Below are 14,756 nucleotides of genomic sequence, written 5' to 3'. Positions count from 1 at the left end.
CACTCAAACACAGGTTACCTAGTGGACCTTGACAACCTATGTTGATCAAAGGCAGGGTCTATCTTGGGTCATGGTGGGGTTGGGGTGTATAGAATAACCCTGGAGGGTGTGTGTATGTGTGTTTCTGTGTGTGATGTGTTGTATGTTAGACGGTCTAATTTCGCCAAAGCCTATTATTACTGACAAGGTTCAGTTTGCTCAATTTTTAGTGAAATATCAGTTTACATGCATTGGTTGCTCTATGTTCTCAAGTAGTGATGATGCGCTTTTTAACATGGGTAGTCAAAAGGTAAGATGTTAATTGCCTTATTTTATAGATGTAGTATTTAAAAATATAATTTCAGCTAGCTGCATGTATGAAATAGATTCCCGGCAAAAAATGATTTTTTTTTTAAAGACAAAATCGATTTGGAAGTTGTTTTGCTCGGGTATATTCACATGTAATATTGACAGGTAGCTCCATGGTACATCTATTTTTTATTGTTGTTATGATGAGGACCCCATAACTGTGCTTACTTGCTTATCATAAAAATAACGCAAAAGATGATTCTGTGTACATAGGCCTGTGGAGACTGTGACAAAACAGCACAATGGCATAAAAAAGAAAAAATAAAGAAAATATCAATTTAATAAAAAGTGGTGATAAACTCCATGTGTGGTTACATAGAGGGGGATCCAACCATTACTCAGCAAGTGCAACATGTTGAAATAGAAAAATAAAGCTAGCGAGAATCACAGAATGTAGTGTGCTCTGGTACCCTGAGATAACACATTGAAGGTCGAAGGCGAGGCTGGGCAGGTGGGTGGACATGAGCCAACATGTCGCTTGGGGAACAAACAGAAGCTTCCGATAAGCCAAGCACAGAAAGAAGCAAAGGAATTTTAATGACCTACAAACCAGACCAGCAGGTCTGTTCTACTGGAATGCCACAGATACCTTCTAGTTTTCATCCTCTATACATTGAATGTATTACTTCCCATGGACTCCACCTGTTGTTGGCCTACTATAAATGTATCATTTTAAAGCCACATGGACAGAACTCTTCTATCATTCTCCTCTTTGGTGTTTCTAACAAGAACTTAAGACTCTCCTTATTCGGTTTTCTGTTCTTGCCGTCATTGATTCCTGTTTAGCTTTTCCTTTCCACATGAGTTGATACCATAAATGTAACTTTCTTTCCAGTGTTTGCATGAACATCTGTCACATAGTCTTGAATTGTCACTTTCCTTTCTCAGCCAGACTTTGGCCTTTCTGTTACGTTTCAAGCTTTACCAGCTAGGTTTCATTCTGATAGCAGATGATTTACTCGTTTGTCATCGGTTGGAAGGACACAGTCACAGCTTCCAAGTTTGAGGGACTCAACGCAGCTTGTCCATGAGTTTCGTTATCCTTTTCGTCATCCTTGTGGGGTGATTTATCTTATTAAATTACGTAGAGTTAAACCTTGCCTAAACACAGCATCCATGAGGCCTTTAAGAATGAATTACTATAAAAGTAAGCTGATAGTCAGCAAAAATTAAGCTAACAATTGTTGAGAACTGCTTTCATTCATTCATTCATTTTCTGAACCACTCACAGGGGGTGCTGGAGCCTATCCCAGCTGACTTCGCAACATGGGTTAACCACTTATCATCATCATGCTACTGGAGAAAAGTCATTTTTTCCCCCATTTCTAGTCAATACATAAAGGTAACAGTAATTGAGCATTCCTTCAAATGTCTCATCATATTTTCATGCTGCTGAGAAAACTATTTTCAATGTTGAAACGTCGCATGTCAGGGCCATGGTAAACCCAGGACCTTCTGTTCTCACCATTAATGTGACATGAGGTGGTGCAAAAAGAGATTACTGCTTGTGCCTAGGAGGTTAGTACATTCCGTTCTTCTTTTTTTTATTATTATTATACTTATTGGTTCTGAGTAGCCAAGATAGATACACATGGGAGCACTTTGGTTCACACATCACTATACTACATGACAAGTAAGATCAATTTACAATCAATCAACATTTTTCTTTGCCAGCCCTTCTCTTCCTTGACCGTTAAGTACATGAGTACATGAAGTCTGTACAGACATCCTGTTTGAAAATGTACTGGATCAGCTAGTTCACTATTGGAACATACTGGAACATGTGTAGTGCTCTTCTCTCTTCGGTATCAAATTTGAAAACATATTGCATTCTTTCTGCGAGTGCTGGAATGCAAGTAATTGATGATGTTGACATTTTGAGTTCTTGTTCAGATATAAACTTACTGAGACCAATTTTGATGAGCACAAATGATCTGTAGTATGGGGATTTTTACACATCGATGTGTTTAATAATCAATCTAATTTATACTTTTTCTTTTGTATATTATACTACTGTGACAATGAAATTTCCCAAATACAGGATCATCTAATCCAATCCACTTTAAGCGTATTTCTTTTTTATCCTATTAGTTCTCAATTACTCAAAATGTTCTACGTTATATTCATTCTTTGTATTCTTTCCCAAAAAAGCGGTATGCAGTCTTTGTTTAGAGACAATTTGTATCGAGTGTCCTAGCAATTATAGATTGTACTTAAGATTTGTAATTGGAAAAACTGGGCCAGTAAACACACCTCTCCACACAAAATTCCATTGCTAGGAAATAAGGTGATTAAATACTGTGACACAACAGGCGAATGAATTTCACACACAGTATGTACTGCAAACACATGCAGAAGATTGCGTGCAAAACCTTAACTTAGCAGCTGTACAACAACCTAGGTATGCAGCAACATGTGCCAGTACACCAACGGTCATTCATGATGGCCGGAACAAAAACGTGCAAACACTAGTGACTGTTCACTTTTATCTTCGTCACCTGAAGTTAATATCTAACACCAGTTAACATGGAAGTTCGGAAACACACAGAACTGTGCAGATGTGTGTGTGTGTGTGTGTGTGTGTGTGTGTGTGTGTGTGTGTGTGTGTGTGTGTGTGTGTGTGTGTGTGTGTGTGAGTACACTTTGGTTCCTGCTAAGAAACAGTGGGAGGAAGCAATAATAATTGAACGCTCTGTCCTGCATGGCAACGGAAGGTTTTTTGTCAACATTGTGTTGTATCCTGTAATAGAACAACGGTTATTTAATACAATTCAATAAGGACTGTAACAAATGTGAAGCTTCCTGTTTAAGAGTTCAACAGATGTTTCTTCTATTTTTTTTTATCCAGCTGTTTCATCCATAAAGTCCTGACAGAAATGCAAATTCTAGCGGTAATCTTTATTTGTAGTTGATACGAGGGTTTTTTTTGTTAACCTGTGAAAGACTGAATGTATACGTTGAAGGAAATTGGGTCAAGGAAAGCATCAAGGAGATAAATGACAAATTACTTGGAATAACGTGTGAATTCTAACCTTAACTACCGCAAAAGAGGTTGAGATAACAGACAGCAGAGAGGAAGTTATCTCTCTGAAGAGTGCAGTAAATGTGAGAGGAGGACACTGAAATAGAGACTGGAGTGGGAGTAAACACAGAAAAAGGAAGGAAGGGGGCGGTTATGTGGAAAATGTGTTGCCCGCTGCTACTGACTTTGTGCAAAGAACTTGAGATTTTACTAGAGAGGGTTACAAAACCCTTTGTATAATCATATCAGTCATGTTCATGCATGAAAAAGTTCATGCAAATATCACAGGGGTGCTGGTCCCTATCCCAGCCAACAATGGGACAATGTGGCCAGTTTAGAGTGTCCAATCAGCCTACTATACATGTTTTTGTAATGTGGGAGGAAACTGGAGTACCCGGATTTGAACCCAAGGCCCCAGAGCTGTGAGGCCAGCGTGCTAACCACTTGCTCCACTATGGGGTAATAGGAATATATTAATTTAATGGAAAATTATTATTTAGTTCTGTGAAATGTAGACAAGGTGGACATGACTGCAGGACAGCAGCACAACAGCTAGATAGATCTATTCAGACAGCGAGAGGGAAAGGGAAAGAGCAATTGAGCTGAAGAGGGAATCTAAATCAGTTTCTCCACCTCAGCAGATATTACACAGTAGATGCATAGAGCAGCACTTGACCCACAGCTCTAACCCCAACTGTCATCCAGGAAATTTCTGGAAGGCTTCCAGGAACATTCAAGGTTGTGTCAGGAAGCTGTCCCAGGCTGATGGGTTTATAAGGGCAGAAAACAAATAGCAAAGAGGAGTACTCTTCTTTAATGCCTGTTTTCTTTGATGCCCACATATGACAATTTTGTCCACTATGTAGTGACCAACATAAATAATTCCAACTGAGAAATATGACCCTGATTTTATTACACTCAAAGCATTCTGACCTTACTTTCCTTTCCATGCTGTGAATTTTAATTTAATGCAGCCATACACATGGCAGGGGGAAATAACTCATTTCAACATAAACAGATGGCAGCAGCCAACAGGCCCTTAACTTAAATAAATGATTTTTGACATTTTGAAGGGCTTTTTTTAAGTGTCAAAGACACCACACAATACTTGCATGTTAAAAATCTGTCTTTTCTAGTGTCAAACCCATCTAATCTTCATGCCAGTAGCTTCATGACCTACCGCCTAGCGTGCATCTGTCTGCATGCATATGTGCATGCCTATGTCTGGAGGCTCCAGGACTGCCAGCTGTACAAAAAACATGCCCAGGAAGCCCACAGCCCCAGCGGCATAGATGGAAAGGGGGCCGCGACCCACCTCTTGCATATTAGCACGAGCTCTGTGTGCATGTGTGTTTCTGTGTGTATGATAAAAGACAGGCAGACAGCATTCAATGCAGAAGGAGTAGAGCTAGGGTGTCAGACTCAGGTTGCTTCGCGGGCCTTATTAATGTCAAGTCGATTTCATGTGGGCCAGACCATTTTAGATATAATATTTAGATTTTTTTTTAATATAAATGGATTAAAAGAACGGGATTAAAAGCTTTGAATATTCAGTTTTTATAGCTCTAAAACAATGTCTATTTTAGCTTTTTTTTAAAATATATTTTTAGATTTTACAAAATTATTTTTGAACTAAAAATATAAAAAATAGATTAAAAATGACTATTATTGATTTAAAAGAGGAAAAATCAGGGAATTAAATCTACATCTATACTCTTCATTTTAATTTGATCCTAAAACAGAAAGTCGGCACTCAACATTTACTTTTCCGGGCCGCACAAAATGATACAGCGAGCCAGATTTGGCCCCCGGGCCGCCACTTTGACACATATGGAGTAGAGGATTGGCAGAGTCGACTTTTTGGAGGGCTTTCACATTTTATTAAGACAAGCATTCACACATGTAAACGCACACAGCCACTTGCACACTTGGTCCACGTTGTAGTCCAGTCCTTCTCACCAAGCAAGCTTGTTCTACGTTGGCTCACATGCAAACATGAACATGGCTCCTCTGATGGGAGCATAACCTCTGTCTCAATTAGCAGCAAACACACATCCACTTAAGCATACATTCTCACCCAAAGATGTCAACCTCTCGCAGTATAATTGAACATGAACTCTCGGTTCTCACAAGCACGATCTACAGTGTAGATCGTGTAGATCTACACAGTGCCCCATTCCAAATGTCACACGTGCACACCAGCATATCAAGTCCATTCTCAGTCTTTGACAAACGTGTGCATGGAGCGTTTCATGATATTAGTTCACGTGCCCCCTCATTCCTTTGGGCACGCATCTGCTCTCATTAACATGCAAATTGTTAGTCGCATATCCTATTGGGTGGACTAAACCCTAAGGTTTACATGATACACTACTTTTAAATTGCATAACACATGACACCATTTTACCTTAATTTGGTCATTTCTGTAAATTCCTCTGCACATTTCTGTCTCTGCCAATGTATTTATGAAGTAAAATATGTATTTTTGTCATTACCGGTCATATGTACCACAATGACGTGGCCTTTAACCAGCATTGTGCTTTTTAATGTCACATTGCTTGGATAATAACTTGGAACTATGTTAAAGTACCTATTCAACCAAGTGGAAAGGTTTTATTAGTGTGTATATAGCTAAATATTTTTCACCTCCTTAGCAACCCACAGTATAAAAAAATAAAATAATGAAATATTAGAGCAAGTGTGGTTTAATATGAACAAATCTCTCTAGAGATAAGCAATTAAATGTCGATTTAAATGACTATTGAGAGGCTGTAACCATTGGTGGGTGGTGCATTATGTTTTAGTACACAAAGAGTACAAAAGTAGCTTTAGTGGTTTGATGTTTTTGGGAGTTCAACTCACTTGGCTGAGCACAATTCACACATTGAAGTACTTAGAATGTAGCACACAGAAATGCAGACTGCTCTTTGGAATAACTCAAGAAGAATTGTGTTATCTCACATATGTTCTGCAACTGCACCATCAGACGACTTAAAAAAGGCTTCCCATATGGTGCACTGCACACATCAGAGCGCAACACATCACAGGCATGTTGGTAAATTCACTCGGAATTAAAGCCAACAGCACAGCTGCAAACAAACATACACACACATACACGCACCATTAAAATACTCTAATCTGTGAACATTTAAAATAATGCTTCAAGTGTTTTTGATGAACCTTTACACTCAAAGAAGGACTTCCATAGGCTTTGTATAGGTTCTGTCTGATGGTGTCTCCAAAATGACAATCTTTATCCCAGTGAACATTTGGAAAATGACTTTTAAGTTTTCTTTGGAATATGATGAAGATGAAGAGGGCCTTATAGTCCATATTAGGATGTTTTTTTTTTTTTACTTTACGGGGTATTTTGTTTTTCTTCTTCATATACACAAAGCATTTTAATCTACGATAGACTGTGTTTACTCATGTACAATTGTTTGAAGAAATGAACATAGTATCTAAAAGTATATATAGAAATTTCACCCAAGGATGAATTATACTTATGTAAACCCACAGTTATCTCTTCCATGATATTTTGCATTTCTTACATAAATCTATACTAAAAAAACGGTATCTTGTGTACTGTAAAGCTTTGCATGTAACCAATTAAAATAAGAAAGATGCTGATGATAACCATCATTATCATCTTCCTTATTTTTGTTGGATAGAAAGTTACACTGTAAGAATTCAGGATAAAAAAATAATGACATCCCAAAGGATTTTGAAATCTAACATTTTTAGGAACAATTATAATCTACAACTGATATTCAAAGTTAAGTTAAATTTATATAAGAGATTGGAATGAACCTACTGTAAGTCATCATTATGACTTAATATATTTTGCTTTGAAACAATCTCACAGCTGCTTCTATGGCTGCCAACCAATGGTGAAAGCATCTTGCCAAAAGATTTCTGGATCACAAGAATTCTCTCCAAAGACAGCTGAGATGAATTATGTGTGAACTGATCATATCCAGAACCTTCTAAAAAAAAAAAACGATGACGTGCCCTTGCGGTTGTGCTGTGTATTCACAGCCAGAGCAAATAATTTACAGAAAATCCACTAATCTGATCATTGGACAGCACTAGTCGACATGGGCTGTTGTTGTATTTCACAGTGCTGATGGAAATGGACTCCAATTTTAAAGTTATGACAATGTGATGAAAAGAATAATGATTTTTGATGAGATCCTTTTTTTTCTCTCACTGTGTACAACCTTTTGTGAGAGCATAATCCTTTAACTTTCCACATTGTTATTATTGACGTCATGTGTAGTGGTGCAAAATAGTACTTCATAATGTCAATCTTTTCAATTATGAAAATTAATGCCTTTCTCGTAATGGAAATAAAAGACATGCTAATCATTTTTGCAAAGCGACATTGGTAAAATATTGCTGTCGTTGATTCTTATTATTAATTGTCATCGTTGACCTGTTTTTTTTTTTATGTGGGGGCTATATTTCCAGTCAATGTTTAAGTGCAAAGTTGGAATGATTAACTAATAGTTACAAATTCTCGATTATCATGTTTTGTTTTTTATAGAAAAGGTTGACCTATCTAGCTATTCATTTCTGTATGGTTTATCTCCGTTTTCGTCACGCGTGAGCTGGATCTTGAATCTTGGCTGACCTTGGACTGAATGCAAGCCAATTTCATTGTACATGTGTAGTTGGGAAAAGCACAATACCAGACATTTTAGAGTCCTTAACTACCTTTGCATACATGTTTCTGGAATGAAAAGACTTGGGGAAAACCAGTGCAAGCACAAGGGAAAAAACATGGAAAATCTACAATTTTTTGGAATGAAATATAGTAGCATAAACTTATTTTTCACTGTTACTGTGCATGTGTATTTGGCATGAGTACTACTACTTTGTTTGTGCTCTGTCCAGTACTTCCTGTGTCCTTGTTTATAACCCTCCACTGCTCTTTTCACACGATAGTGATAAGAAAGACTCACATTTCGAATGCTTTTGGCAGGCAAATGGTCACCAACACTCACACAATGCTCCCAAATCCTGGACAGTGACCTTTTCGATGCCAAATTCTCCAATGCCAAAATGGCAACATCTTCTGTGGCTGCTTTGCTTGTGTTGGCAGCAGGTTAGACCTTATGTCGCTACACATTGTCTACTTATAAACAACACATTTAATCCAGAGCATTTAGAAGCGTGAAAGTGCAAAGGAGAGAGATATTATTTTAATTGCTGTTTGTTTCAAAAGCAGGACATTAAGGTCTGTGTGAGAGTTTAATGAGTAAACATTAAACGCACACACACACCCAAAAAAACATGGTGACATGAAGAAAATGTGATTACTATATCATTGACTCTGGGTCAATGCTTGATGACTCACTACATTGAAAGTACCGGTTAGTAATGTATTATTCTAACCCACTGCAACAATGCACAGAAAAAGTAAAGGGGAAAAATTACTTGTTAATAATGTTGATTAAATAGAAATTTATAGTTGCATAGAAATTTGTACCTGAATAATGGTTTGAAATAAACAGTACTAATAAATAAAAATCATTTTTAATTAAAAGTTTATAGCAAATGACCTATAGCATGTGTCAAAGTGGCGGCCCGGGGGCCAAATCTGGCTCACTGCGTCATTTTGTGTGGCCTGGGAAAGTAAATCATGAGTGTTGACTTTCAGTTCTAGGATAAAATTAAAATGAAAAGTGTAGATGTATATTAAATTTCCTAATTTTCACCCTTTTAAATCAATAATTGTCATTTTTAATCCATTTTTCCTGTGTTTTAGTTAAAAAATAATTTTGTAAAATCTAAAAATATATAAACGAGCTCAAATAAACATTGTTTTAGATTTCTCAAAAAAACTGAATATTCAGGGTTTTTTATCCAGTTGTTTTAATCCATTTGTATAAAAAAAATATCTAAATAGTATATCTAAAATGGTCCAGGCCATGAGAAATCCAGTTGACGTTAAAGCGGCCCGCAAACCAACCAGAGTCTGACACCCTTGACCTATAGTGTCAAAGAATGGCCAATACTGCATACTGAAAAAAAATCTTTCAGCCAATATAAGATAATGCACCATTTAACCATTAAATTATTGTTATGAATTCACCAAATGAATTTTGTATGGAAAATTAGAAAATCGATTTGTGATAAAACACTTTATTGATCCCAATTTTTCTCAATTATTTCAGCTTGCACATTAAAACTGATTTTCATGATGTAACCTTGGCAGAGATTGATTTGTTGAAATTGTTAATTGGACTCTAATTGGATAGAAAAGACCAGTGGCTGTTCTGTATTCACTGTGGTGTGTATGACCAAACAAAAACAGAGTCCATTCTTATCTACTTGTTGTGTGAGCACAGAGTGAAATCTGAAGTTTATCGGCGCAAAGGAATTAAACCACGTGAGAGTTTGTTTTGGGACTGAGCTGTGCCTGGAGGGTCACCATAACTTTGCGGGAAGCTGAGCCTGTGTCATCGCAATCCGAATAGTTATGTATCCGAGTTCCCGGGTCTGCCTGACCCAATTATTAATCTCTACACCTCCACACGTACAGTATGAGTCACACCTCGGAAACACACATATTCACTGCCGGAGGAGAGAGAAAGAAAGAAAGAAAGAAAGAAAAAGTCTCTTGGGCTTTGTTAAAAATAAAAATGCCTCCGGTGGACAATGAAATTTCAAGGACTTCTCCAGAAATATTTAAAAGATAATTTAGGAATATTACATTTTTGTGGGTATGCCTGATGTGTACGTGGGATAAAGAGGGTGCGGTTGTAGACAAGTTTAATTGTTCTCTGTGGTTACACGTGTGCCAGCACGTGTGTGCAGCTGGCATGCACGCACACAGCTTGCGGGGTAAGGAAACATTTTATGGCAAAAGTGGGCACAAAGTGTAAACACATGTCTTTCAAACGACAACTATTTCACGCCACTTTGTTTCCTCCATCTCCCAAAAAGAAAAGAGCCCCCACTAAAACCAAGACTCTCGAGACCAGACGATCACGTACGCTTTTCTTTGAGCTAATAGAGAGGGATTATTAATGAAAAAGACACAACATAGGTACAGGAAATTTGTGCACAAACAGATTTTACTTAGGAAAAAAAGCTTTACAAATGGGCTGTGTTATAGTGCCATGGAAATTTAAGTGGGACACAAACACTGCTTGTTCTGATGGAGTTATAGTCTCATTTCATGAAGAAAGTCACAGTCATGGGGTCCATTAAAGACTTCTCAGCTTGAATAAAGAGAAGAAAGCCATGCCCTGTGGAATGTTCTCATTCTTATGCATGATGGGGAAATGAAGAAAATATATCTCTGCCAGCTCCTTTTCTGTGAACTGTTTCACTTTGGAACACATGGCACAAATCAGTGATAAAACATTATAGTAAAATACCATTCTACTTCAAACCAAGTCTGCAAAATCATTGAATATATTCACCACCATGTTAAATGTAATTTAAACAAACACTTGAATTCTTATCCTTATATTATTTCCTTCTAGGCCGGCCAACATCCTACTTCAATTTTAATTTCATATCACTACAGCCCACAGAATCTAATGTTTCACCACAGCTAGTATGTTTATGAACACGTACACTTGTATACTACTGTAGTGCCATGCAGATGTAAATAAAGCTCCCACAGTTTAGCTTTAGGCAAGTGTCACAAAGTCATTGAAAAGGAAGACAAGGGCTCTACTTCAGGTAATCTGTCATGCGAACACTGCAGGCTACAGTCAAAGCATTGCCATGCACACCATCCTAAAGGGGGGTCTGATGTGTGCGTGTGTTGGTCAGTGTGTGCCTGTGGTATCACCAAAACAAAGTACACTAATCAACATGAGAAAGAATGGAGGTTGGCATTGTGTTGGCAGGCCATTTGGGATCTCTTCCTGCTCCTCCTTGTTTCCAGTTTCTTGCACCCCTGAAGTGCACTGTTAATCCTTAAGCTCTCCCCCCATTTAAAGACGGGGTCATCACGCAAACCTGCCCAGATGCATCCCCCTCACTCACACGCACACAAGTAGCCTGCAGCTTGCTGTAAACAGAGTTAAGAAAGAGAACGGCACAGTGGGGGGTTAAGCTATGATGTGAGGGCAACAGCAGGTCAAATATTTGTCTGCTTATTCTCAATTGGTCTCCAACAGCAAACAACATGTCTGTGGCAGACTCGGGATGACGACATGGGGATGACCAGCTGCATGATCCACTTGTGCATATGAATACTGGAGTTTTTATTTGTCATTTTAACACTCCACATATGAATTTGCCTACTATATACATTTATTATATTACCATATTTGCCTACTATGAGTAGTAGGGTTCATTAACACAAATAGCTGACAAATCCCGATTTCAATACAGATTTACATTTCTAAAATCACACATCCAATTTTTCTTTTCCCAGAAGTACAGGAAAATAATATTCTGACAGCATGGATAAATATATATTCTGCCAGTATTATCATGCATGTGAATGTAAAGTACTTTTGGGAAGATATGCAGAAAGGAAAATGATGACTAAAGTACATTCCTAACATTTGTTTAAGCGCATATATTTCTATGTACGAATGCATGAGAGTTTTATCTATTTATCCTTTTTTCCTTGTTTAGCCTCTCCCAATTAGAATGATAGGGCAACACCACAGGAGCGTCGCAATATACATTTGTAATGATACTAAATTGCCACTGGAGTGCGACATTGTAATTCGTTGCCTTTGCATGAGAAGTACACGAAGAAGAAAGCAATGGTGTTTACTTCCGGATTAATGCTGACGCGTCTCTCTTGAGTTCTCCTAGCGACGTGTCAGTTCTCTTGTGCCTGCAGCCCATCATACGAAAGGGAAGCCCACTCACCTCGTACAATTATGGCCCCTAAAGTCACCACCAAACAGCAGTCGGAGGAAGATCTTCTGCTCCAGGACTTCAGCAGGAATCTCTCGACAAAATCCACCGCACTCTTCTACGCAAATGCACTTATTGTTTCTGCCATCCCCATCTGTGAGTAGTCGATGCTAAATTGCTAATGACTGCACGAACGAGCTATCACACATCTAGCATTCATGTAAAAAAGGCTAGAATGCGCGTAAATCCGAATATATAACTCATCGTGACGTGAGATTGGAAGTTATTACGTGCTTATTGGTAGGCGTTTCTTGCAAAATGTGAAGTGGAATGCAATCACTGTGATTTGGGACACCTCATCCAAATCAGTGGGACATCAAGTTTGATTTTTCTCCTTAAATGTCTGTAGGGTTGTTCTGGAGGATTTGGCATATGGATCTGGTACAATCTGCATTCCTGTATACCGTGATGACCCTTGGCAGTACCTATCTGGTGGCATTTGCCTACAAGAATGTCAAGTTTGTGCTCAAACACAAGTGAGATGGATGTCTCTTAATTAACCCATGCACTTTGCAAGATTGACGTCAACTTGGTGCGATGACTGCAGCCAAATCTGACATTTTAACTCCAATTTCTTGATGCTTCCAGGGTTGCCCAGAAACGTGAGGATGCTGTTTCAAAGGAGGTGACCAGGAAGCTGTCAGAGGCTGACAATCGCAAGATGTCCCGCAAGGAGAAAGACGAGAGGTGAAATGTGTTTCAAGAAAGATTTCATAGATTATCCCCTTTTCTATACAATATTAACAACTGAGTTCAATTGTTTTTTTTTCCCTAGGATCTTGTGGAAGAAGAACGAGGTTGCTGATTACGAAGCCACCACCTTCTCCATCTTTTACAACAACACTCTCTTCCTGGTGCTTGTCATCGTTGCCTCCTTCTTCCTCCTAAAGAACTTCAACCCTGCCGTGTATCCTTCTTGTCACACTCTTTCGAATCAAATGCTCAGTGTAAAACCCACAAAACTACTTTTACCTTAACATTCCTTTTTTCAGCAATTACATCTTGTCCATCGGCGCTTCCTCCGGACTTATTGCTCTGCTGTCAACCGGTTCCAAGTAAATGAGGATTATTATGGTCTGCATGGAGGGAGAATAAGTGGCATACCTTTTGCTAAAGTTGTGAATGGGGAAGAATATCACATTTCAACTTCATGAAATTCATGATCAAAAATCTGGAAGCTCCTTTTCCAGGTGTATCTTTTTGTAACAATAAAAATAACCAATGGTATTTGCTCTTTGTGTGTGTCAAATTATTATATTCAGATCATTATTGTGTCAGTTGCATTGAAAAGTCAAGACTCCTCCAAAAAATTGACAAATTAACCTTTTTATTGTTAGAAATGAAATGTCCTCCACATTACACTTTTGAGAATAAATCACTCAACACAAAATAAAAATAACTATTTACATATTTATCAACCAAAAGCCGTGTATATACAGTAGAATACACTTTTTAAATGCAAGAGGCCTCTAGATGTTTATTGATATGATGCAAGGCATACCCTTACATTCTCAATATATATCTTGTTCCACTACAGTTCCAAATGCCACTACAGTACTAGACAAGGACTAACAGTACTTCTAGAACAAAATACTAGCTACGGCCTGGAAGCCATGTACATGAAATCAGAATGAATCAATGTCTGTTCTGTATCATTTTAAATTGCAAGACAGATGCACTTTGAAAGGACCTTTTTCTCGTGCCATTCAGTACCTCTACTCACCACACCATGGCGACATTTTTCCATTTAACTAAAGGAAACCAGCTGTTTGCAGATAAACTAGTATTAGTGTTATTATAGTTATTTATAGTTTAGGATAAGTTCTTTTTCAAGCATCATGTAAAGTTGCCATATTATCCAAAGGTATTGGCCTTTACAACCACTTTCCTGAGTCATTTCACACTTATGTTTATGATCAAAATGTTCCAATATAATATGAGCCACACCAATGCCCATGATAATAATTATACATAAATGCCTCAGATTTGTTACTGCTCCTAATTCCATAATTCATTATCATTTGATGGATAAAAAAAAATAGCCCCGGGGATGACCACAGCCATAATTTTCAGCTATGTGAATAAGTTTTACATTAATCGTAAATTAAATTAAATAATACCCCACTGAGTTCTGCTAAAAAGGCAAAAAAATGGATAAATGCAGAAGCTCTTCGGGCTCAGATGCTGCTCTTTTGGGGGCATCGGTATGAAAATTAAAAAGATTTCCCCTGCTCCAAACTGTACTTTCAAATGGCTGCAAGCAAGGCACTTTTTTGGGGGGGAATATTCATTATTTGCCACTCATGAAATTTAATTAGCGAGAAGAGAAGAGATGGTAAAAGTATGGCCCACCCTGTTCTTTAACCAGTTGTTAAATTCATAACCTCATGTAAAGTAATGCATTATTTTGAGAGAAATAAAGAATGAATTGATCAGTTCTAATGGAATTACTTATGTTGCCAAAGTGAGTCACTTTAAGGGTTTGTTC

At 37.9% G+C, this 14,756-nt stretch overlaps 1 protein-coding gene across 1 annotated transcript; it reads left to right on the top strand.

Annotated features, from left to right (window-relative positions):
- The first annotated feature begins 12,124 nt into the window (after window positions 1-12,124).
- On the top strand, window positions 12,125-13,495 carry ssr3 (signal sequence receptor, gamma). Its single transcript, XM_077722546.1, has 5 exons — window positions 12,125-12,364; window positions 12,618-12,744; window positions 12,857-12,955; window positions 13,044-13,175; window positions 13,261-13,495. The coding sequence occupies exons 1-5, from the start codon at window positions 12,232-12,234 to the stop codon at window positions 13,325-13,327; spliced, it is 558 nt and encodes a 185-aa protein (XP_077578672.1). The 5' UTR covers window positions 12,125-12,231; the 3' UTR covers window positions 13,328-13,495.
- The last annotated feature ends 1,261 nt before the right edge of the window (window positions 13,496-14,756 follow it).

Source organism: Stigmatopora nigra, chromosome 8, assembly GCF_051989575.1.
Source record: "Stigmatopora nigra isolate UIUO_SnigA chromosome 8, RoL_Snig_1.1, whole genome shotgun sequence".
NCBI classification, from domain to species: domain Eukaryota; kingdom Metazoa; phylum Chordata; class Actinopteri; order Syngnathiformes; family Syngnathidae; genus Stigmatopora; species Stigmatopora nigra.
Note: the sequence above shows the minus strand (reverse complement) of the source record. Positions and strands in the feature narration are given on the sequence as shown.